The sequence below is a fragment of the Chinchilla lanigera genome, unplaced genomic scaffold (genome assembly GCF_000276665.1).
Source record: "Chinchilla lanigera isolate Chin_1 unplaced genomic scaffold, ChiLan1.0 scaffold00012, whole genome shotgun sequence".
In the NCBI taxonomy this organism is placed as follows: domain Eukaryota; kingdom Metazoa; phylum Chordata; class Mammalia; order Rodentia; family Chinchillidae; genus Chinchilla; species Chinchilla lanigera.
In genome coordinates, this window is record NW_004955413.1 from 9412684 (window position 1) to 9438141 (window position 25458).

Sequence of the window (25458 nt, forward strand, 5' to 3'; positions counted from 1 at the left end):
GTGCCCATGGTCCCAACTACACCCAAGCATTGCTTGAGCTCAGGAGTTTGACGCCAGCCTGGGCAACATAGTGAGACCCCCCACCATCTTAAAAAAGATAAAAATAGTAAGAGCCAACTATAAGCCAACTTCTTTGCAAGGTGTTCAATACACATACATTATCTACTTTAGCACCTGGTATGGTACAGCCCTATAAGGCAGGGGTATTATCTTCAGGTTTCCAGTTCAGGAAACAGGGACACAGAAGTTTGAAGTACCCTTGCCCCAAACCACTTAGCTAACAGCCAGGGATACAGGGCTCAAGTACAGTTTGGCTCCAAAGTCCATGATCTCAATGACCTCCCTACGCCGCCTAGCACAAGCGGTGAGTCTGGTGTGGGGGAGGCGGGCAGGAGCCAAGGTACTGAGGAAGTTAGCAAGGCTTGTAGAAGCAGCCAGGGGAGCAAGGGGCACTCCATGAGGACCCCACAACACAACAGGTCAGCAGTGACTGCTGCTTGTTAACTAAAGACAGAAGGGGCTGGGGATTTAGCTCAGCGGCACAGGGCCTGCCTGGCAAGCACAAGGTCGTGAGTTCGATTCCCGGTACCAAAAAAAAAAAAAAACCAAAAATTAATAATAATAGTAAGAGAGAAAACTCCACCACAAGCTGAGCCCGTCGGCTGAACCCAGAGACTTACTGAAATTTAGATAACAGAAAGGAAAAAAATCTCTAAGCCTTCAATTGTTGAGTCCAGGTGTGGTGTGCATCTTCTTATCACACACACTGCCACGACTACCACGGCTGAAAGCACCACGCAGAGACAACTAGCAACTGCGGGGAATACGGCAACGTGAGTGTTGCTTTGTGTTATGACTGGAACACAACGGTGGCTGTAGCAAATAGGACCAAGCAAATTAAATGCAGATAAACTGCCACAACAGGATCACATTCTCTTTCTTCTAGATAGATTTTCAAGTTGTACTTTTAGCTGAAACTAGAGCCAGATGTCTCTGGATCAATATGACAAGCAATGAGAACATTAACCATAACCGTTGCTCTTTTAAAGAGGCAAAAATCGAGTGCTATGGTGAATATATTTCCTGGAAATACAACAGGAAGCGTTCACATTGGAAATTCTCTTTGCAACAGTTCACTTTAAAACAGTCGTAGCTGTTTATCTTCAAATGTTTCATAGAATGAGTTCTTGACAATAAAAGCCCTTAGCAATCTTGAAGAGAACTGTTTCAGAATTACTTAGCACTCTGAAGGCATTGCCTAGAAATTCCTCTCAAATAAAATATATAGCAGGGGCTTAATTATAGCTTTACTTTTTTAAAGGAACCGGTCCTTTTATTTTTAATTACAGTAACCACTTCCGTATTCAAGAATGAAGTAGAGTGCTCAAACTTATACGGCTGGGGAGGGGGACAATTCCTCCCACGGCCAATGACAGTCAACACCTTGTCACGCTGTTCAAGAGGGAGCTGTTTCTGCCTGTGCTCAGCCGCACTCCAGTGAAACCACCTCAAATGCACAGCGCCAGTTTCCTACCAGGAGATCTGACCCTGTGGCACCAAAGGGTCATGACAGCACCCAGAGGCAAGAACTCCTGAGCAGGCCCCGGAGAACAAAGGAAGGGACAGGTTAACTGTCACTGTCGTGGACACCGTCAAAGGGATGACCTGTGTGTATGTGCCTGTGCGTGTCTGTGTTGGAATTTTATTAGACCCAAAAGAAAACTAACATGAACTGTGTGATAAGAAGATGCACACCACACCTGGACTCTTTTTTATGACCGCATGTCATAAAAAAGACTTTAAATGTAACGGGATTAGGTTTTTTCACAGAATTGTCTCTTCTCTGGGAAAGAGGTGGCGGCAAGGCAACAGGAGCTCTCACAAACGTTCCCTGAGCACCCTATGGAACTTGAAGGAGAAAGGTGGAGTTTAACTCCAGAAGCCGCATTGATTTTCAGACACAACACACATTCACAGACCTGTGAGGCTTAACTACGCTACCCTTTACAGACAGCAGGTCACAAGGGCAGTCCCTCAGGGCTAGCATGGCACACACGTCACCTTGACCACCACATGAATAAGGGCACGTATTGTTTTCAGAGTTCTGACATTTCTGAAGTAGGGTTCTCTCCTCTAAAGACAAAAGAGGGAGGGAGAGGCCACGCCTACGCATGACGCTGTAACCAAAGACCTGGAATGTTACTTGAGCTACCTACCAATGAAATCCACCGATTTGTCCAACCACGGCAAAATTTTCTCACAAAAGCTATCATTCACAGGCACTCGCAGGAAATGAGACTCAGGGATGAAGTCAGGCTTCGGACAGGTACTGCTGGCGTTTAACACATAACCAATGCCATTCTGCTGCATCAGCTCCTATGGAAGGAAAAAGCAATTAAGTGACTAGTAATATATCCACGTCACCATTTTGAAAGATTCAAGTTAATGTTATAAAAACTACTAGTTTCCTTAAAATAATCATTCACATCAGAGAAACTCCAAAACTCAGCAAAATGGCATTTAGTCTTAAATTGAGAGAAAAATAAAAGGCTGTTGAACAGTATGCCTGAAGGTCACATAACTTTAACACAGGCAACACCATTATCTCCATTGCTAGAGAGAGAACAATCTACAACATGAAATGATGTATGACTTCAGAGTATGAGCACGCACAAGGACACCAGCCCACACTAAGCCTGCTGGCTGTTCTCTAAGATACAGTTCCAGGCATTCTTCTTGCTCAGTATTCTTTTTGAAGATAGCATCTATTTCCACAGCTTTAATTGTCTGCTCCACATGCCACTGGGTATGTGTTTTGTGTGTAAGAGTTTTCATCTCCTCGTAAATTTCCAGCTACCTACTGGATATCAGGGTATCCCACAGGTCCTTCAAATTCAAAATGCCAAAAATTAATTACATTCTCTCTCTCCCTTCTCGGTCCCAAGCTCCAGTTTCTTCTCTGTAATCCCCAAACTGGCTTCTGGTAACAGCCTCACCCAACCAGCTGAGCTAGAACATGAATCACCTGGCTGCTGTCTTCCTCTTAACTTCCAACCAAACAGCTGCAGACCCTTCTGGTATTTGCCGTTTCTTCCAGCGGCCCCTTCTCTAGCTTTCATTTACCGATCAGTGATCAGTCCCCACCTTGAAGTTTCCAGTGTTTTTCTCTTCGAACCATGTTCTTAACAACTAGAGTAACCCTCCTCCTACTCCCCTAGCCCCCCTTTTTTCAGTGCTGGGGATGGAACCCAGGGCCTTCACTTGAGTTACATCCATGGCCCTTCTCCCCTTTGAAAAAATTTATTATTTTGAGACAGTGTCTTGCTAACTCACTGTGTTGCATTGCAGGGTTAGAACTTGTGATCCTCCTGCCTCACCCTCCTAGAGTGCTAGGATTATAGGCATCTGCCCCATACCCCGCCCATGTTGTATTTCTTTTTTCTACCAACAGTACTACAGGTTCATTAAATGAAAGGGGAAGCTGGGCGTGATGGCCTGCGGGTAAGCCCCGGTGTTAGGAACGCTGAGGAAGGAGCACAGCAGGTTTGACGCCAATCTGTACAACTTAGCAAGACAATGCCTCAAAATACAAATTAAAAGGGCTGAGGATGTATCTCACTGGTAGAGCGGTCAGCATATACAAAGGCCCTGGGTTGGATTCCCCAGCACAGCAAGAAAAAAAAATTTAAAATATCCCATTCCGTCCAGTTCAGAAAGGAGGATGTGACAGGAGTTTCTGAGAAGCAGGAGTGAGTGACAGCCGCAGTGATATCTCCTACACACAATCCAGAGGAAATGGGCAGCTCTAAGTATGAAACATGTCAATAAAAACTATCACATTTGATTTCCACAGAAAGACTAACTATACACTTCAGACACCCAGCTAGTGACCTGTATTTTGTGGAAATGACAACCTGTTGTCAGTGAAAATGACACCTTTGTTAGAGCCCGTTAGTGTTACACTGCGGGCCGTAGTAAGAAAACGACACCCAATGTGAAGATGCGCATGTGCAGCGGGCCTCACAGAAACAGAATTCCCACACCCACTCTCTGATGCACTGTCATCATCATTCTCGTCTTCCAAGTCAAGAAACTGAGGCTTAGCAGGTGCATGATGTCTCCAGCCTTGGGAGCTAGCAGGCGGAACCAGCAAGGTCAAACCCAAGCGTGTTCTTTGCCAAGATCTCCCTTCTGCATCACCATGTCTTCCAGAGTGTCCTCCAAAGCAAATTAGATGGAACAATGAAGTACTAGCATACACATACAGTTTTGTCACTAAACGAAGTATTAGACTACAAAGTTCTACTTTCATTCTGGTTTGCCTTTTTAAACTAACAAATCAGAAGGCAGAGAGGCAGTATTCTGGTCACAGACTTTTTGAGAAGGCTTGGGAGTGACTCGGGACAGAAGATGGTTATTGGAGAAGAGTTATCTGGGTTGTGCATTTTGCCCTTTTCCCTCTCATCTCCTCAGTTGCAATCCCGGATGTTACCACGCTGGTTTTTCCGCCACCTGTACAGGTGCATCTTCTGCAGGACGGGCCCCGCTGCGCACAAGCATGCATTCCTCACGCCGCTGCTGCCACAGGCAAATCACACTGGCACTGCCATGGTCAGTCTGGCCAGGAGACATGAGACAGCAGCAGCTCTGACCAGAGGTAAGAAACCTCAGTACGCCATGTGTGTGACACAGGCCTGTAATCCCACCACTCTGGGAGGCTGAGGCAGGAGGACTGCCAGTTTGAGCCAACCTTGGGTAGACTTAGCAAGACCCTGTCTCAAGATAAAAGAGCCAGGGACTTAGCTCAGTGTAAAGACTCTGGGTTCAATCCCCAATACTATGAAAAAACAAAGAAACATCAATAAGAACAGCTTACAAGGTTGCTTATATCACATAGTGTTCTTCACTTATATAAGTGTGCCTCAAAAGATGCATTTAATAATTGCTTTATTTCACATAACTGACAAAAGGCGGAAAAAAAGATAGTCATGTGTTTGAATGCTATTATCTGTAAAACAAAATACTTAAAGCACAAAAATGAGATGAGAAATGAGTAATTCCAATAGTAAATATAATTTTATTAATAAAAAATTAGCTCTCAAGATTTGTTTATGAGATCTATTACGTAGTTGCTACCCGAAAGGTCTTTTTTTTTTTTTTTTTTGGATTAATATGAGACTTGATAAATAAAATAAGGCCAATTTTTAAAACAAAACACTAATATTACATGCAAAATTAAAATATAATTTAGCTACTAAATTCCATAAATAAGTGCTTTCTCTTACAGACTGGCAATTCCTACATCAGTGGAAAAAGTCAGTGAAATGATGAAGACATTAAAAATGATATATAGGTACTTGAAACATTATTTTAACCTAAAACAAATGCACACTCATTCACTAGTTTCTGACGCAGGACTTTGGACTATTTTTTCTCTGGGTTAGCTGACAGGAGCTCTTAGGCAAATCTCCAAGTGCAGCTATTACTTATAGTTTCCACCCATTTATGAAGAACAAGGACTTGTGAAACTATCAGTACAGCAGCCTGTAAGATAATGACTGCTTACTAAGTATTCTACAGTTGCTTATGTAATTTGACAAGGAAAAAAAAGAGAACTTTTCCTTGAACCTTTCCAAAACATTTAATGAGGTCATACAGAAACAACTGTTTTTCCTCACCTACATTTCATTAGTACATGTAATACTTTATTAATATACACAACGATGACAACAGATCTACACACAAAGCGGACTCTGGCAAGTACACTGGTCAGACGGTGGTGGCAGGCGTGCTCCAGCCAGCAGCCTACTCCCAGCTTGCTCAGGACATAGGACAGACAGCAGTTAAGGAAGTTTCTGAAGTTTAATATAACTCTTCTACTTACTTGCTGATTAATTTTTGATTTTTTATGGGCGTGCATACACGTGGCTGATAGAGCCGTTTAATGTTTTTAAAGGCAGATGTGAGACAGAACTACAACTCTGAAGAATGAGTATTTTATGGAATTTTTTTATTCACAGATGGATATCATTTCCTTCTTATTAAATTATAGAGTACTTATATAATCACTTGGTTTTGTTTTGGCATGCTGTATAACACATATACAAAACTGAATATTCTGTCCCATAATTAAACAGTATCATCTTTACTAGAAAGCAGTCATCTTCTGCTGTTAAATATTTAGCTCAACGTTACACTAAATGTGCTAACACATGCCTCTGACTGGTGAGAAAATCCTGCTCTGGCTGTCAGATTGCATTCTGCCTCCTTGGGGCTGCAGTTCTGAGTTCGTCACCCTGGCTGCCTGCTCCCATGAAGTCTGGCCTGGTCTCTGTCACTATCAATACCCACAGCCCTTCTGTAACCTCCACGGCATACTCCCACTGTCTCCCTGCGGCTCGAGCTCACTCACACCACTACGCCTGGAAGCCCTCACCTGCACACCTACAGTCTGCCCTGCCCACTTCTGCCTCTCATCGCCACGTCTGTCTGCTCTTGGCCCAGCTCCACCTCTGTGTCAATCACTACAGTCACTCCCTCACTCTGTATCGCAGTTCCTCTGCCCCTGTATCACTTCTTCACTCTCAGCTAGCAGAGTTCCAAACCCAGGGAAAACCAGTTTTCCCCCACATCTGCCTCTGTACCCAGACAGCTGAACATGGCCAGCGGAAGACTCCACAGTGCCGCCTGCTCGCACTTTCTGCTCAGCCATCCCTGTTTCCCTAGTCCATTCACCTTCCCTCTCTGACTCGCCACCCCATCTCCCTTTTCCTTCAGACTCCCTTTGTGTCCCTCCTCATCCTCCCCCTCAGCTGACAGATGATCCTGTTTCCAGCCACACTGGAAAAACTGAAACAGTCCAAAGAAATTCTGGGCAGACTTCCACCTCCACATTTTCTCTTCCACCAGCACATGCGCTATCTACTCTGCCTTCCTGCTGTTACCACGGATGCCTAAGGCCAGCTCCTCTACTGGGGAATAAATCCCATCCCTCTTCCTCAAGGAGACGGCTCTGGCTATTCTCTGCCTCTCTCCTACATCAATGTTCCACTCTCCAGGCTCATTCTCTCTATCAGCAATCAAACCAACCAATATTTCTCCCATCTCCAAGGGATCTCCTCTCCATTTTCTCCTCCAGCCATTGCTCCACATATCTGCTACTCTTAGTAGCAAAATTTCTTGAGAGAGCCACTTACACTGGCTTGCTCTCTCCAATTCCTCTCACCCTGTTACCTCCGGAACCTGTCCCATTCAGGTTCCCCCAGCCCCAGAGCTACCTAAGACCACCTGAGACCTCCACCTTGCTCCCATCACCAGCTCTCAGTTTTCACCGCCCAGTGACCCACAGCACATATGGTGCATCTGATTCCTCTGTCTTCTAGAAAGCACTTTGTTTACTGGACTTCTACAAGATCTTGATTTCCTTTCTTCTTCAGTATTTACTTTTTTCTTTTTTTTTTTTTTGGTTTTTTCCAGTACAGGGAATTTAAACTCAGGACCTTGCGCTTGCAAGGCAGGCGCTGTGCCACTGAGCGAAATCCCCAGCCCCTTCAGCATTTACTTCTAAAGACCCTTTGCTGGATCCTTCTCAACTCCCCAGATTTTAAGGCTGGAGTGCCCCATGGCTCAGCCCTTTTCTACGATTATATTTTCTGTCTTAATAATCTTATCTATTCTGTGTCTGTATGTGAATGACCCCCACATTTATACATCGTCCTGCAGGGAAATGGTCTTGAATTCCTACACCCATCTGCCTGTTCGACGTGTCCACCGGGAAGTGTGACAGGCATTTCAAGCTCAGCATGTGCCAATCAACTGTCCTGTTCTTCCCACAGGCTTCTCTATGGCAACTGCATCTCCCAGTTTGACACCTGCCTTTTTCATGCCATAATTAGCTGTATGTTCAAAAAGTAACCAGAATCCTACCACTTCTCACCACTGCTACCACGCTGATTCCATCCCACTACCATGTAGCCTCCTTCTTCCGTGGGATGCAGCTTCCCTTCCACACAGAAGCAAGTCAAACCACATTACTCTTCTGCCCAGAACCTTCTGGGGACCCCGTTTCTCTCAGACTAAAAGCTAACATCTTTTTGTTTTTGAGGTGCTGGGGAATTTCAGGCTGGCACTTGCAATCATCCTGCCTCAGCTTCTTGAGTAGCTGGGATACAGGTGTGCGCTACCATGCTGCCAAAGGCTAACATTCTTCTCCTGGCTGTGTTGGGGATTGAACCCAGGGCCTCACAGATACCAAACAAGTGCTCTGCCACTGAGCTACAGCCCTAGCTGCACAAGCGAACACCTTTACAAAGCCCACAAGGTCCTGTAGTCTTGATCTCCTCCCTCCATGTTCCCACCACACTCCAGCCTCCTTCTGCCCCAGCCACCCAGGCGGCCTTGCCATGCCCTTGTCGCATGGATAACACTGGTCTTCTGCGCCGCTCCTCGTCCAGATTTCCACATGGCTCGGGCTCTGGCCTCTTCCAAGTGTTGGTTCAATGCCTCTGCTCACCGGGCTTTCCCTTACCATCCCTTCTATCTCAGCCCATGACCGCAGGCACTCCCTGCCTCTTGCTCTATTTTCCTCATTCCACTTGTCCCCAAAATACGCAGGTGATGGATAATAAACTACACTGTAGCGCTTCCCTGCTTATTATGGTGACTGTCGAGTTTCTTCTCCCCTAGGTGATCAGCTATGAGAACAGGTGCTTCTGTCCCATTTATTACCTCCAGAGCCCAAAGCACTGTCTGGCACACAGCAGAGGCCTAGTGAGTATTTGGTGAATGAACCACTGTCCTTTAAATGATTAACATCAGGATCTAGGAACTAGTTTGCTATGTCTTCTGATAAAGAATCTTTGTTCCTTACACATTTTCATTTTATAATAGTCAAATGTCATTCATTTGTATCCCATTCATTTCATAATTTGTTTTTTTTTTCTGGTACCGGGAATCGAACTCACGACCTTGCGCTTGCCAGGCAGGCGCTGTGCCGCTGAGCTACATCCCCAGTCCTGCATTTTGTAATTTGTGAAAGACTATTTTACCTGGGTTTCTCAAATTTATTAAGGGGTTTTCTGAGAAAACAGCATGAGGACAGCTTTCAGGAGGCATGTTCACTTAAATTTTAAACACATGCTAAAATGTTATAATTTTCCCTAATGGTACATTGCATTCTATTGTAGCACACGCCTCTAATCCTAGCAGTCAGAAGGCTGAGGCCAGCCTGGGCTGCATAAGCGAGTTCAAGGCCAGCCTGCACTACACAGCAAGACCCTGTCTCAAAAAAAAAAAAGTGTAATAGCTTGGTGTAAAACCAAAGGGAAAGATTCTGAAAGAAGACCACAGTGAGAACTAAAACCACCCTTCAATATAAACTCCAACTCGGCACTCTCAAGGCTGCCCAGCCTACCAGTGTCACTTCTCGCCCCCTCCTCGTCTACACTTCTCGCCCTCTCCTCTGCAAGCTTCTTGACAGTGCTGTTAGGACCCTTTGGCCCAGCTGCTGGCCCCTGAGTGTCCATAAGCCTGTTTCCCCCACAAATACTGTATGTACCCTGCCGGCTGTGTGTTTGGAAGGCAGAAAGGAGAACGCTAAATAGGAAACCACCCCTTCCCTGTTCTCAAGTCCAGGTCGTGGTTTAACTCCTCTCACCTTATAGGCATTCAACAAAGTTGTAAACTGACTTATATTTCTTAAATTTGAAAAAAAGTATAGAGCAAAACAAATGTGCCATTTAGTTTAATGTCAAAAATAACAAAAGTCATCCTGTGGAATTACCTGCTAACTAACTGGTTAAGGATTACCAGCTTAAACAGGATCCTTAACTAGAAATTTTATTTTCTTATTTGGAGACTAAATAAACAATCACTGGCTTTGCCTCAAGAATGCATGTGGCTTTAGGAAATTAACTTTGCTTTCTGTAGCAAAGTTGCTTATCTCTAAAAGAAAACGAATAATAACCACAAGCTAAAGGCATTGAGACCCCACCAGAGAGGCTCCATGCAAGCATAAGCTATCCAGTCTCAAGCAGGCAGGTCTCACAGTAAGAACGAGCATAAATAATGATGCCTCATTGCTGCGCAAACAGGTATTTTTTTTTCCTTCTGGGAAAGCTCACTAGAGAGGGCTACAGCCCAACTGCTCTAGTCACTGAGGGAAAAAATGTCAAGAGCTGCTACAGCCCTTCACAAGGGAAAGTAGCATTTGTAAATTACCTGTAGCTGCATTAAGATCTCCATGGCCTTTTCAATTTGTGGTGACATAAATTAAGAAGTTTTAAAGAAAAATCTCTTTTCCAGGCAGTAAGAGCACTGTTTTACAGCATTACTGGCTAAAGTTAAAAGCACATAAACTGTGCCGTCAGATTATAGTCCCATTACTATAACATACCATTATATACTGGGTTCCCAATCTAATACATGCTCCTCTACTAGCACACGCCCGCCTGCTCAGTGAGGTCAATGCCCTCAGCAAGCATCCACGCGCTTTGCTCTTTTTACTCAACCAAGCTCTCCCAACAAGGACATAACGGGGCTGGCAGTACCTACTTTCAAGCCTTTGTCTTCAACAGCACCTACCACTCTCACCGTATTTTACCACCTTCCCGCCCCTCCAGCCCAGAGGTCTTCATGGGAGCCTTCTTTGATGTAAGCCCAATCTGAGTCCCCTTCCACTGCGCTGCAATAAATAAATACATCTCTAAATGTGAGGGTATTAGCCTGCTGCACGCACCCAATTACTGTAATAAACCAACAGGCTAATAGGCTAAGCAATAGCCTAATAAGGCTAAAAAGCCTGTCCTATTTCAGGTCTCTTGAACCTACGAGAAAAACAAGCAAATACGACCATAGTTTGGATTTCCTGTGGCAATAAATAACATCAAACAAAATAACACTCCAAAAGATGATGTAACCATTAGCTGGGGAGTCACACTGAGAGCAGTGCACTTCCTTTCCGGGACTGCAGTGTGTTTCAGATGACAGCTAATGGGCAATTGCTGTTTTTCCAGCTGCTACCAATAAACCCAGCAGTGAAGGATATTTTCAAAGCACCCACCTTGTTGAGGACATCTCGCTGGCAGCCAAGATAAAGATTGGGAAGAATTCGGGTTGGCCCAGTGTTGGCAACAGGTAAGCAAGGCTGAGAAATGCAGGTAGGGACTAGAGTAGATTTTCCTTCACAGAGGCCAGGGAAACAACGAGAGAACTCGGCAAACCCACCTGAGGATAAACATTATAAGATTATGCCAGGCACAAAGTAAAAATCAGCCCTCCTGAAACGAAGCTGTTTCAAACAGCAAAATCAAATCTCACAGGTCCGAGTGAATGCCGCTGTGCACAACCTCCTCTCTGCAGCTGCCAGTGCTGGACCTGATGTATTACCCAGCACTGAGCCGGGCACATGAGGAGACAGTGTGGATGTGCACGTCTGGAGGCCCTCGGAAGTCACCCTTCGACTTCTCCAATCGTCCCTTTGTCCTCACGGGCCCTGTGACACTTGCTCCCCACTTCCCATCCTCATGCAAACTTCTTTTTGGGGAACACACAGAGGATAAGTCCATGGCAAGTAGCTGGGCCGATATTCACAGAAATAAATCGGGGATATTTAAGAAAAGTGAACTTCTTCCTACTTCCGATGTATTGCTCTTCTATTTTGCAGGTTCTACCTCTGTCTGTCTGCCCCCCAACTCTCTCTCTATATAGATATATATATATATATGGTTTCTCATATAGGGGAAACCATGTGATACTTGAATTTGTGTGTCTGACTTATTTCACTTAACATTATGTTCTCAAGTTGCATCCATTTACGTACCAATGCCTCAAGGTTATTTATTTATGGCAGCATAGTACTCCACCATGTATAAATGCCACAAATTACATAGTCTATTGTTTTAAAAACATTTCAATATATATGCAAGTGTGTTTCATTTGTATTACTAGTTTTAGTTCACTGAAAAGTGTTTTGTTATTGTCTGGGCTTTTTGGTAAGAATCTTTTTGGTTTATGTCTTATACTCTGAGTAACTACTTTGAAGATAATGATACACAGTGGGATCACTATTGTTATTCTCTTGGTTATGAAATTTTATTTTTTCATAAAATAAAAAATAAAAATAAATAAAAAGTTTTAAAAATGTGAACCAAGACTGAATTACTTCTTCAAAATAAAAATTTTCTAGAATTAACTTTCAATCATCCCACCATACATATCCTTTCACTTCAAAGATATAAAAAACATTCACCTCCACTGTTAGAAATAGTCTGTCAAGTTCTTGGAATCTGTAGGCAATTAAGGTTAGTTAAGGGTCCCAAAATTACCACCGATATCTGAAGATCTGTTCATTTTGCTGAGCACTAGAAAGAAGTGCTGACCAACTCTACACTGCTCCGAGTACATGAAGTTCTTGCGGAAAGACTCCTGGACCCGGAAGAGTTAAGCTTTACTCTAGCCATTACCTTCTAATGATCTGCTCTATGACCCTCATCAAGTCACAGTCTTGCCCCGCCCCACCAGTGGAAGCCATGCAGCCGAAGGAGGCATGCTCATGGCCTCTGGAAAAAGAATGCAGGCAGTCTTTACCTGGGGTTCCAATCTGAATATTCCTTCTATCCAAATTCAAACCCAGGAACTAAACAAATTATGACAAATTTTCACACACATCCCTTGCTATCCATATGCTCACTGTTTAATAAGCCTGAACTCAGGAGCCAAGAAGATTTGACCAAGAATACTTATAATTTATAATAGCATTAATTTATACTATTCAATATAGGAAGTTGAAAACCACCGTTAAATCCTATTAGAAGAAAATACCTCTTTTTTAAAATACCTCTTTAATTGAGCCTTAGAGAAGACCCTGAAAATCTCACTGAAGTTGTCTCCATCTCCTAACAGAACTGCCTCTCCTTCGGAAAGTGTCTAAACTATGTGCTCCAGAACTGCTGGAAAGGCTACAAGCTGACAGAAGGAGAAAGCTCTGAGTATCACCCTGTGTTATATTCACCTGGAGCACAGCCCAGTGGACTCCTGGGCCTACTGTCCATGCTCGGTGCAGGGTCCAAGACTTGTGAGCTAAGCTGGCAGGAAGCGGCTGACAACTGTGTCACTTGCAAATGGTTAAAGTATATTCCTGGCCTCTAACTGGCTAATTATCTACAGTTTAAGTTCTTAAACTTACTAAAGTTTTTAAGGTAATGTGATGGACACAGTAGGTTCATTATGGAAATCAGAAATTTCTTTGTGTGCTGGACGAGGCCTTCAGGATCTGTACCTGTACAGTCTCACTTCTTATGATTTCCAAACATGACCTTCAGCCATGCAAAACTCACGGCTACTTCTCACCCAGCAATGCCACCCTGGCCCGCCCGTGCACACACATGTAGAGGCCAGAGCACACACACACAGCCCCACGACCATATGGCAGAGAAACCAAAAGCACATGCTCCTTCATCTCATCCTGACCTCACCACTTCCTGGTTGTCTTATTTAGTCCTTCTGGCTCTTGGTTTCCTCATCTATAAAATGAGGATGTAAGCCGGGCGTGGTGGGGCACGCCTGTAATCCCAACACTCGGAAGGCTAAGGCAGGAGGATTGTTGCGAGTTCGAGACAAGCCTGGGCTACAAAGTGAGCTCAAGGCCAGCCTGAACTGCATAGTGAGACCCTGTCTAAAAAAGACACCTCCCTGCCCCCCCCAAAAAAGAGGATGACCATCATGCTACCTCATACTGTTGTTGAGAGGGTTAGGTGACACACCAAGTGTTCTCTGTGTTGGAACACAGTAAGCGATAGGTGTCAGAGGTTATTATTCCACTGTACTGTTTGTAGGTACAGGTACCAGCGTCTTCTATGAGTCCTTTCCCTGCTCTTTTTTGTTTGTTTTCTGGTACCAGGAATCGAACTCACAACCTTTCGCTTGCCAGGCAGACACTGTGCCGCTGAGCTAAATCTCCAGCCCCCCCGCCCCCCGCTTTCTCTGCTCTTGATCTGCAGCTAATTGTTTAGCTACATCTCTTTAGACACCAAGAAAAAAAGCAATGCTTGTAGTTACCTTCCCCAAAGTGTGCACCACAGCACAGCTGTCCTATGAGAGGGTGATAAAATAGAATATTCATCCAAAAAAGTAAGAGAAACACTGTCTCCTACCTCTCTGTGAGAGTCACAGCACTCAAGGATGTTAAAGGATGTTAAAGGATTTAAAATTATCTTCAAAGAAACTGGTTTATTTAAGCTAAATACACTTTTCCAACCCTATTTTTATTTCTTTTAATATTTTTCTCTTTTTCAGTTTCTCTTCATTATATAATATAGTTGTTATTTAAGGTGTAATTTTTCCCTTTGAGGTAGTTCTAACAGTAAATGGCAAAGATTCTCATCATTCTTTCCTTATATCCACCCAACATAACTGACAGGCACTATTTTGATTATAATTAATTGTACAATTTTAAGTTGTAACTTTCATAAACTTAGGAGATCCTGGTGGTTTGGTAAAGAACTGTCCTCATATGTTTTTCTCTTCTGTCATTTAAATCTAACAAAACAATGTTCCAGTAAATGTTCTCAGGGAAAGAGAAACGAGAGTACCCAAGGAAATTCCACTTGAATTCCATTTTAAATTTATAAATAATCACACTTAAAAATGATGTAAGTAATCATGTAATAGTCACAGAATGTACTGAAAATTTACCATGTGACAAGCATTGCTTTAAATATTACAAGTATTTCCTCAATCTTTACAATTACCCTATGATGTAGGTACCATTTCTCCCTTACAGATAGGAAAACAGAGGCAAAAATCACATTGTGTAATACTTGGCAGAGCTAGAATGCATGTACTTCTCTAACTCCTGTGGAGTTAACCCCAACTCTCCCGTGGATGCAGGGACAGCTTTGCCCATATCTATGGGGGTCTGGCCTATCACTGTGACCTGACAGTTCTCAGTACCAGACTAACAATGGTCATGCCCTCTCCCAAACTGACGGAAGAGTTTGTTTCTCCAAAGGTATATAGTTCAAACATTTCAATGAGAAAAAAGAGCAGGGGATCTGACATGAGCAGAGATATGAGACCCTTGAAATATACTTTGCATGTAACCCAGATCAAAGTTTACATATGAACTAACTGAAATGTAAATATAGTCACTGACTTGTTCATGATTATAGTTTGCAAGTTGGTAACAAAGCTGTATCTCTGCTTTCAAGCACCCTCTAAAGAACAATTTTGAGAGATACAATTCCATTAACAGTCATAAACCCAGCCAGCCTGACTGTTCAAGGTACAGACAGGTCCATCACTAATTAGTACAGAAATCTTAGATCACTAACTTCAATGTGCCTCAAAAGTGAATGTGACTCTAGAAAATTCCATGATAGGCAATAGAAATAAGAAAAAAAAAAATTCAATCTCAGAAAAAAAAAAGCCAAACCAAACAACACTACCTTGTAAAACATGTTATCAACAAAACAAGAACCATCTTGTTTATAAATATTTTCAACTGGGGGCTGGGGATTTAGCTCAGCGGCATAGCGCCTGCCTGGCAAGCACAAGGTCGTGAGTTCGAGTCCCAGTACTGGAAAACAAAACAAAACAAAAAAAAGAAACAAATATTTTCAACTAATATCTAGGACAAAAACAAAGAGCCAAATATTTTAAAATATTTAACAGATTTAAGTAAAATTTCACTCTGGCTTAAAATGTCCCAAACTGTAGGTCCCAGTCACTTCCAAAAAACACTACCTCAGCCGAGAGCACACGTGCCCCAATCTGTATCTGACAGCTTTCCTCCCTGCAGACACCCTCCTTCACTGACGGCTTTCTCCATCACTGACCTTCCATTCACTGTTGTGCTCTAGTGAGTCTAGTTTCGTTTCATTAATTAACAACAGACGAGATGATGCTTGATTTCCTCTGAACTTTTTAAAAACTATCAAAGGCTTCACCACCAAAGCGGGTTTGAAATACAGTACAGTATATCCAAAATATCCGTTTTTCTCTGGTTCTCTTAAAATAAGAGCTCTGGCAGAAGAAAGGTACTCTGTTGCACAGGCTGACGGATTCACAGAGGGAAGCCTCATCGTAACTACCCTCACCTTAACTCCCCACCACCCTCTGCCATCCTAGGGACTCCATGTACGAGTCCATTACAAAAACACATCAGTTATCCTCCTCTGTCTACAGGCAAAGCGGTCTGAAAAAACTGATAACGCTTCTTGAAAAAGTTTTCACATATTTTAAAAAGTTGTTCAACGATCCGTCATGCTGTTCAGTCTTACCAAGTTTCTCCTGTCTCTAAAATGTGTGCTGTTTATCCTCTGGAATGCAGAAAATAGAAGAGTTCCTAACCCATGTGCTCCCCACACGTACACCCGAGTCTAAGGGAATCCAAGGGTGGCAGGGCCTGCCAGCCCCACGCACTGCAGTGCTCGTGTCTAAGGCTAAAGCAGACTCACGTTCAGCGTCATGGCCTCTAGGGATCTGGATGGACAACGCTGAAACCCACATTTCTGTTCGTTAGTTTTCTACAAATTCAACCAAAAGAATGCGTATGTAGAAATTAAAACTGGACAGAGAAAACATGTGTTAAGGTATATATAACTTATACATCGCTTTATTCTAACTTAGCCAAGAAAAAATTTCTTTCCTCAAAGTCACCTGCACCAAATTCTAATCAAAAGTACTATTTTCCATTAAAAAAAAAAAAAAGTAAACTACCATTCCATTTTGGGGGGAAAACTTGCCAAATAAAATAAAATACATGTAACAACCCTACTAAATAATTCCAGTTACTCTTTCTTTTCCATTCCCTTTGACCCATGTAATCAGTTATAAATTAGTTTATTTTCTTAAAATGAAAGAATATCTACCTAATTAACAAAAATACCACTTTAGTACAACTTAATGACATTTCTTAATTTCAAGTCCGAAGTTCTAAAAACAGATCCCTACTCTTTTATTACAGTAAGTATCAATTCTATTATTTTAAAGATAGTTCCCTTCAGGGAAAAAACAAAGTACTTTCCCCTGTGGGTCTATTCAAATATGTAAAAGTCATTAAGCTTCGTCAGTTGACAGAGCTGCCTAAAGACAAAGGCAGAACTACAGAGAGGCACGGCCCATATTGTGAATGGATTCCACAGCTACATACAGAAACAGCATTTATACCAAACTATGTTGTGGAAGCCATTTCTCTACAAAGTCATCTATAAATTTAACTCTGTAGTGTTTTCAATTATTTTCATATACCTCCGATGGTTGCACGGTTTTCGAAGATAGTTCTCATGTAGTATGTTCTGTAAAACAAAAACTCCTTTTTGTAATCTAAGCACAGATCTCATCATAACGCAGGTGAGAAACTGGAGTACACCTGCACCTGTACAGAACACCTCTCTCTACACTGAAAATGCAATCTGTTGCTTCATGACCACACAGAGAAATACCATAATATTTTTTAAAATGAAAACACTGAAAATGGTTCTTTTACAATAAAATACTTTTATTGCTCTTAAGAGTAATTCTTTAATGTCTAAGGCTGAAGTGACTGATTCCGGCAACTCGGACCTATTTTCTGACCAAGAACAGACTCGGGTCTGGTTCCACTTCTTCAAGGATCGGCAGACTGTGTGCACAGAGGTTTAAAGTGGCTGAATATGAAAAAGGAGAAGAAAGGCAACCGTACCCCTAAAAACACCAAACAGAAACGTCTAACTGTAGTTTTTCATTGTGTAAGTTGGTCTGAGGTAGCCAAGCTACCCAGGTTGATGCAGCGTCTCTGAGGGGTAGTGGGGGTGACGTCTTCAGATTAGCAACGTAGCCCTGCTTCCTAGGCAGCCAGCTCTCCACTGAGTAGCTCTGAGTCACTGGGCAGCACTGAAGAGAAAGATCCTAAATGGTCCAAAACACTAGTCTATTCTCTTCTTCCAATCTGCCTCATACCTACTGTCGCAGACACCAACCATGAAGAGGACAGATGCACACTGTTTGGAAACACTTTAGTAAGCTTAAGAAGTCACTACATTTCCTAATACATATCCTACAAGTGACACATTTACAACAAAAGAATTAAAACACTTCAGGGCCAGGGATATAGCTCAGCGGCATAAGTGCTCCCTGGGCAAGCCTGAGGTCATGAGTTCAATTCTCCATACCAAAAAACAAAACAAAACAAAACACTTCAAAGTACTAGCATAAAAATCATGAAATATTATAATAATGTAACATAATTTCTAATTCAGAATATTCAGATCTTACTCTTCTCAGGATAATGTTATCAAATAACTCAACTGGCAACACCCAGAGTCTATTTAGGAACCTCAGAAGATGCAGTGATAACTACTTTCAAACTGGCAACACATAACCTAGAAACCTCTCTCCACACAAACACACACACACAGGAGTTTTATTAAATGCTTCAAATAAAGATGATTCTAAAGAGGGCAACCAGAATAGCCCGTCAAAAGGAGTACGGCCAGAATCAACCTCGTGGCTGAAAATTAACAGCAACATGGCTGGCCCACTAGTCAGTGAGGGTAAGATGCGAAGACAAGCAAACAGTTCCCTGGGACTTCCTGGGAAGGGAGATTTAGGGGGACTCTTACTTCAATCAGTGGGGAAGAGTGAGTGTTACTAAGGAGACCATACGTGCTCATTTTCACCTGAAAATCAGAGTTCTCACTCTGCACCTTTGGGTTTAATGCCCCCAATCCAATCTAACATTTTCAGCCCCCTTTGGTCATTTCCACTTGCAAGCCCTTAGAAATAAATTCAAAGCCACAATCTCTCTATCCAGTCAGCAGCATTCCATCATCACCCCAGCCTCTGAGCAGCTTCACTTGGTATGCGACACGCTGATTCTCCCGTGCAGTCTCTCTGCGCTCTGTACCTGCCTCCCATACTCCTATCACCACCCTAATCGGAAACCGTCACACTCATGCCTGGGAGGCTTTTAGTCGTGGTTCTCTCTGATCCACTGGACCTCTTTTCCAATTATTTTCTATTCTGCTGTCAGATTAAGCATTGGAAAATAAAGTCTTCACGTTATTCTCTACTTCCAAATACCCACAAAATAAAATTAAAAATTCTTAGCCAGACAATCTAAACCCAGTCTAGCCTCATTTCCCCCACTACCATCCTAACACACTTGTGCATTCCTATCTCTGGGCCTTTGACAACTCAATCTTCCCAGTTCATTTTGTGTCCTTCCCAATTACAGGTAAGGACAAGTTACACCCGTGTGTATGTGTGTGTGTGTGTGTGTGTGTGTGTGTGTGTGGTACAAGCGCTTGAATTCAGGGCCTTGTGAATGCTTTGAAGTGGTCAATCACTGAACTACATTCCCAGCCCAGGTTATACCTCTTCTGCCCAGTATATTCAAAAGGTGTTTTAGCATGACCAACAAAATACATTTTATATCAAAACCGTTTCACACATGCTTACCGCTGAAACAGAAGTTTCACAACTTCCCTTATTATGTGAAATGCTGATCTATTCTATTCTATTGAAAGAAAATTCTATCTTCCCTGACCAGGGCATTGGGTATGGTATTGCCAACTTAGAAGTTCTATAAAAACATTTACCAATAATTGGACAATGTTAACCATGATCTGGTAACTGAATTACCTGTTTTTGAGACAGCGTCTTGCTATGTAGTTTAGACTGGTCCTGAACTCAATATGCAGCCCATATTGGCTTCAAACTTGTAGTGATCCTCCTGCCTTCACCTCTTTAGTCTTGTGAATTATCTCTGCATGTGTGTTGTGATGTCTTATTTCTCTAGCCATTACATACTGTGAATTGCTTGCAGATAACAAGTATGCCTTACACTCCTTTGTAACTTTAACATTTAGCTTAGTGCTTGCATATAACTAGAATTCAACAAATGTTTATTGAATCTTTCCTTGTTACAATGAGTAGCTGTTGATGGACATAAGTTTTGTATATTTTTGATGTTCCAAGGATTTCCTGATTCCATTCAAGGCCAAAAGCTATGCTGCATGGGTGGGACCACAAATCTGCTTCCTATTTCTAGACGATAATGCCCCACAAGACTCTCAGGGTGAAAGAAGAGGCCACAGAAGAAGAAAGACATTTTTGTGCTACTAAAGGGAAAATGGCAGAACTAGTGAATGCCATTTTGGTCTTCCAAAGTAGTGCACCTTACCATATGCAAAGTGTTTCATATGAAGGATGGATCAAGAAAATTTCCTCCGATGCCCCTAAGTGGTCCAGGATTCCATAATGTGAAGAGGGCAGTAATGCCTCAGTGGTTTAGGCAATCAGAGGTACATCCTCTAAGAAGCAAATCAGACACCAACGACAACTGGATGAGAATAAAGCAGCTGTTGGATGTGTCTTAAGCGGTCACCAAAAAGCACAACAAAATGAGATTATCAACTGGCAGAACCCTACGACTAAGGGGAAAAAGGAATACAATTCTGGTCTCTAAAGGATGACTCAAAAATCAAATTTGCTTAACTTGTAAACTTCCTGTGAACCACCAGAAAAGTCACTTTGGCTCTCTGTGATGCTCACAGCTTTCTAATCCATCCAGAGGCAGGATATCCCATCAGGCCACATTTCGTGTATTCCACCCTATCAGCAGTGCTTCTCTTGGGCCAGTGACAGAGTTTCCTGGAAGACTTCATGGAGCAACAAACGAAGAAAGGGATGGCTGTTCACTCAACCAGATGACCCTAGAAACCACTAAGATCCAGCATTCAGTGAGCACCTACTGTGAGCTGGACACAGCACTGGGTAATGGGGACAGAGGTGAGCAAGACAGAGCTTCTCTGCAGTTGACAGTTTATCGGAACAAATTTTAACCAAATGATTAGAGGACTAGCTAATTATAATAGGTGGCCAAAGAAGTGTGGAACCAACAGCCTGACAGCTAGAGAAAGTTTAACAATTATACTGAATTTAGGAGACACCTACCGTGGGTGAGTGGAAGAGAAGGAAACCCCAGGGGAGAGAAGATATCCTCTGTGAAGGCCCAGAGAAAATGAGGCTGTAGGCTTAGAGCAAATAGGATAAAGGCCTAACGAGCTCAAACAAACAAGAAATACCTGAGGAGGTACGGTGGCATCAGATGAGGTGGGTAGAAGTCAGGCCCTGCGGGCCTTCATGAGCCAGTTAAGAATTTGGTAATTAATCTTACTGATGATGCATATTAAACTAGAAAGAGATATAATCTGGATTACTTTAAAAATAAAATACAACTTTGGCTACAGTGAGCAATGGATTGGAAGGGGACAAGACAGAGGATCTGAGAGGATCAGTTAAAGGCTCCTAAGAGTATTCTTGGGGAGGATGATGCTGGCTTGACGTAGTTGGCAGCAGAAGAGGACTCCCTAGACCTCGGGCCCTGAAGGAAGATCTGGTGAGTGAGTGATGACAAGTGCTCGGCCAAACCTCCAATAGCTCGCTGTGCCCACATCTAAGTGGTAGGCCAGGATGTAACCCTGCGGTGGAGTACTTGACTGGCATGCACAAGGCCCTGAATTCAATCCCTGGTACTGCACATGCGCACAAAAATCTTCCTTCTCCTTTAAACGGCTTGCATAACTTAACCACATGTCCTCTCAATTCCCATTTTCCCCATTCTGGTCCTGATACTGAGGGGATGGGGCTGTACCAAGGACTGAACCTACTGCCTTGTACACGCTAGGAAAGTTCTCTACCACTGAGCTGTACCCCTTCTTAAATTTCAAGAGGTCTCACTACATTGCCCAGGCTGGTCTGGAACTTCCAAAACTCCTACCTCAGTCTCCCTAACAGATTACAGGGATGTGCCACTAAACCTGGCTCCTGATATTTTTAATCATATTTTTTCCCCTAGAATGCTAATAATCTACAAAGCTCAACTGTTACTCATATCTTTTAAGGTTCAATTAAAATTCCACTGCCATAATCAAATGTTTCCCAATTTCTGCAGATATACTGAATCGTTCCTTATCCCTATATCACAGTTTAGCACATGACCACATGCTTCCCTTTGTTTCCTCCAGTTTAAGCATGTTTCCCCAAATTGACCCCTGGACTCTCAAGAGGAGGGGGAAGCCTTTGCTTTTTCCAGTATCTCCTTTCCCTAGAGCCAATTCCAGAGCACAACCACAGATGGGCCCATCAAACACCGAGAGGCTGACGGAGGGAAAGGGCGAAGAATGTGCCTGCACCTGGCATTTCTCCACAGCACACAGATGACACAATTGGGGCAAGGGAAGATTGATGGCACTGTTGTCATCTACAGTGCTTTTGTTTGGTTTGTGCAAAATATCATGACAAGGAACCGAAGAACTATTTTAGTTAGCTCTGCAGTTTCAGCCATTATGTCTGAGCCACACGTTGCTGGGAATTCCGAACTGGCATACTACACTGGCAGGTAGTAACTGGAGAAAAGATCCAACCTGGACAGCACTGTGCAAACCAAGACCCGGAAGTGGGGTCAGCAAATGTATGACAACCAGTGGGCAAAACAATACCATGTTCCCCTTGAGGTATGATTGACAAGTAGAAGTGATATACATTTAAGGTGTGTGATGTAATTTGAATCATGTATTTACTGTGAAATGACTACCACATCTCACATAGTTACCTGTCCTTTGTTGGTGTAGTGAGAACATTTCAGATCTTACTCTCAGCATATTTCAGGCATATAACACATTATTAAGCATCATGCTTCATACTGGATCTTCAGCACTTACCCATGTTATAACTGAAAGTCTATACTCACCAACATTCCCCTCTTACATCCACCGTCTAGCTAGTGGTAACTCCTATTCAACTGTTTCTATGATCTGTAGATTTCACAAATCATAGAAACATTTGTAGATTTCACTTGTAGGTGATACATTGCAGTAGTTACCTTTCTGTACTTGGCTTACTCAGAGTAACGTTTCCAGGATCAACTCTGTTACCAAAAACGGCAGGATTTGGGGGCAGTAGGTGCTGGGGATCATATCCAATGCCTTGCACATGCTCGGCACATGAGCTACCACTAAGCCATACCCAAGGCCTTTACTTTTTTTAAAGGCTACATAGATAGTCTCTGCATGTGTATATACAGTGCCTATTTTTAGACTGCTTTCAGTGACTCATAGTTGCTGTACATTTAGAGCAGTGAATTTGGAGTAACTGGAGTATTTTACTAAAATGCATTCATTTTTATCTCATTTATCAAATGCTATAGGATTCAAAGTAGAACGTTTGAGATGTCCTTTCTCCAGATAAAAGAGAAGAAATGAGGTAATGGAATTAATGATACCAATAACAAGAAGAAAAATCTGTAATCAGGAAGATCAAGTTCTATTATACTTCCAGGAGGGACAGTAATTAATTCTACTAAACCAAACTTCACATATATTACATAGAACTGTTAGATAAACCTAGATCCCTGTTAAACTGAAAACGTGCAGAGTTAAATATATTTCTATTCACTCATAGGTCTAACTGCACTAGCAAATCTAGTACACACTCAAAAGTATTTGTTATTGGGTGTAGTGGAGCATGCTTACATCCCAGCTACTTGGGAAACTGAGGCAGTAGGATTGAGAATTCACAGATATCCTGGACAACCTAGTGAGACCCTGTCTCAAAAAAATAATAAATAAAAATGTGTTTGACCTTTAATGATAGCAAAAAAATCTAAGACCTTAGGTATGTTCAGAGACTAAGTGTTTATAAAAGCCCTTAATCCTGTACCTAAGACTACATCTGTCACAGTACTTAATAAGTGGTATTTTCTACAGTTATTCAAAGTTATACTTTAGAACACAGGAGTTAGGCTCATTTGATGATCCCCTCTGATTAAATTAATGTTTTAAAATTGTTTATATATAGTATATTCTTTATCAATTGTTTCACTCCATGAAGTATAAAGTAAGAACATGACGAAGAGGCCGAACAAGAGCTACCACACAAAGGGCCTTTTTAATAAGCCTGATCTGACCTGGGCAGCCCTGAGCAAACTCCAGAAGGTCTGGACTCACTGTGGACGTGGGGCTTGGGCAGCAGGAGAGAGCACTGCCGGCTCTGGGGAGTCACTCACAGCTCCTTCACCTTCATTTGGAAATGAAAGAGCTGAAGTCTATTATTCACCTAAGGGTTTCATTTACTGTACAGTCATCCTGCACCTCATCCCAAGCTAGGGGTGAGTATGAGTACTATACAGTAAAACTTTGTGGACACCCCCCTTTCTCTGGAGCAGGCACCTTACACCTACCCAACAAGGATGATGGGAAATCTCACTCTTTTTTGCTAAAATGAAGAATAATTAAACCCTTCAATCCATGCAGGGATAGGGTAGGGGAGCTGAAACAATGCTATGATTTGACTAATACATTTAAAGCAAAGCCTTACACTATGAGTCAGGGCCTCACTACGTAGCTCAGGCTGGTTTGAACTCACTATGTAGCCTAGACTGGCCTCAAACTTGGAAGGATCCTCCTGCCTCAGCTCCTGAGTTCTGGGATTACAGGTATGTGCCACCATGCCCAGCGTTACACTTACACTTTTTAATATAAATATTGTTTCAATTTTTCTCCATTTACATAGTTTCAAGAATTTGTATCTTCCTATGCATGAAGCTAGATTTTTAGGGTTAGCTATTTATCAAATTTCATTATTTAAGAATCTCAAAAAATGAGTATTACTTCACTGCAGCATTTTATCAGATTTTAGTGTTTAAATCTACTTAAATGAAAACATTTTCACGTTACTTTTCCCATCGCAGTTACATATTGCTCTATCTGAATAAATGCGCTTTGCAAATAACTTATCTCAAAGCAGTCAAGTTTTCTCTACTTTCAGATTTTATCTGTGTTTAATCACTTATATTCTAAACTAATAAAATATATCATATGAAATACAAATGGTATAAAATCTGTAATTAATGTAAATATCAAATATTTACTGAAAACTCAGGAAGTTCTAGGTGTGGGAACACAAAGATAAGTCAGATCTGCGCCCCACTGAAGGGTTAAACCCCACACTCCAGCTCAGCTTCCCTATGTCTCCCCCACCCCGTTCCTGCAGTGACCCTCCGTTCTGTAGGTTCTCCACTTAAGTTTGGGTCCCCCTGTTTGAGAGAAAAGCCCATTAAGATGCTATTATCAGCTGGGCATGGTAGCGCATGCCTATAATCCCTGTACTCAGAGACTGAGGCAGGAGGACAGTGAGATGACCAGCCAGCGTGGACAACATACTACATAGACCCTGTGTCAAAGAAAGATGCTCTACAATACTCTTTCCTTATCAATTTTGTAGGAAATCTTCTTAGTCCCCCTTTTCAAACTCATCACTGGATAAGGAAATCCTGGCAGTGTTAGAACTAGGGCCACAACTCTTCACTTCCCTACCTAGTAAGCATAAATACCAGCTCACACAACTGATGCTTTCCTTTCTCAAGGTGGTGGAAAGTTCTAAACTGATGGAAAAATTATTCCAAGAAAGCACTTTGTT

General features: G+C 42.4%; 1 protein-coding gene across 4 annotated transcripts in view; it reads right to left on the minus strand.

The window, feature by feature from the left end:
* The window catches only part of Dusp16 (dual specificity phosphatase 16), a 76803-nt gene that overhangs the window by 8425 nt on the left and 42920 nt on the right, over nucleotides 1-25458 (minus strand). For all 4 annotated transcript variants that reach the window (XM_013511424.1, XM_013511423.1, XM_013511422.1 and 1 more), the window contains 2 exons: nucleotides 11060-11223; nucleotides 2217-2376 (listed from right to left, as the gene is read on the minus strand). In XM_013511424.1, coding sequence (XP_013366878.1) covers nucleotides 2217-2376; nucleotides 11060-11223 — 324 coding nt within the window. The remainder of the gene's footprint in view (nucleotides 1-2216; nucleotides 2377-11059; nucleotides 11224-25458) is intronic.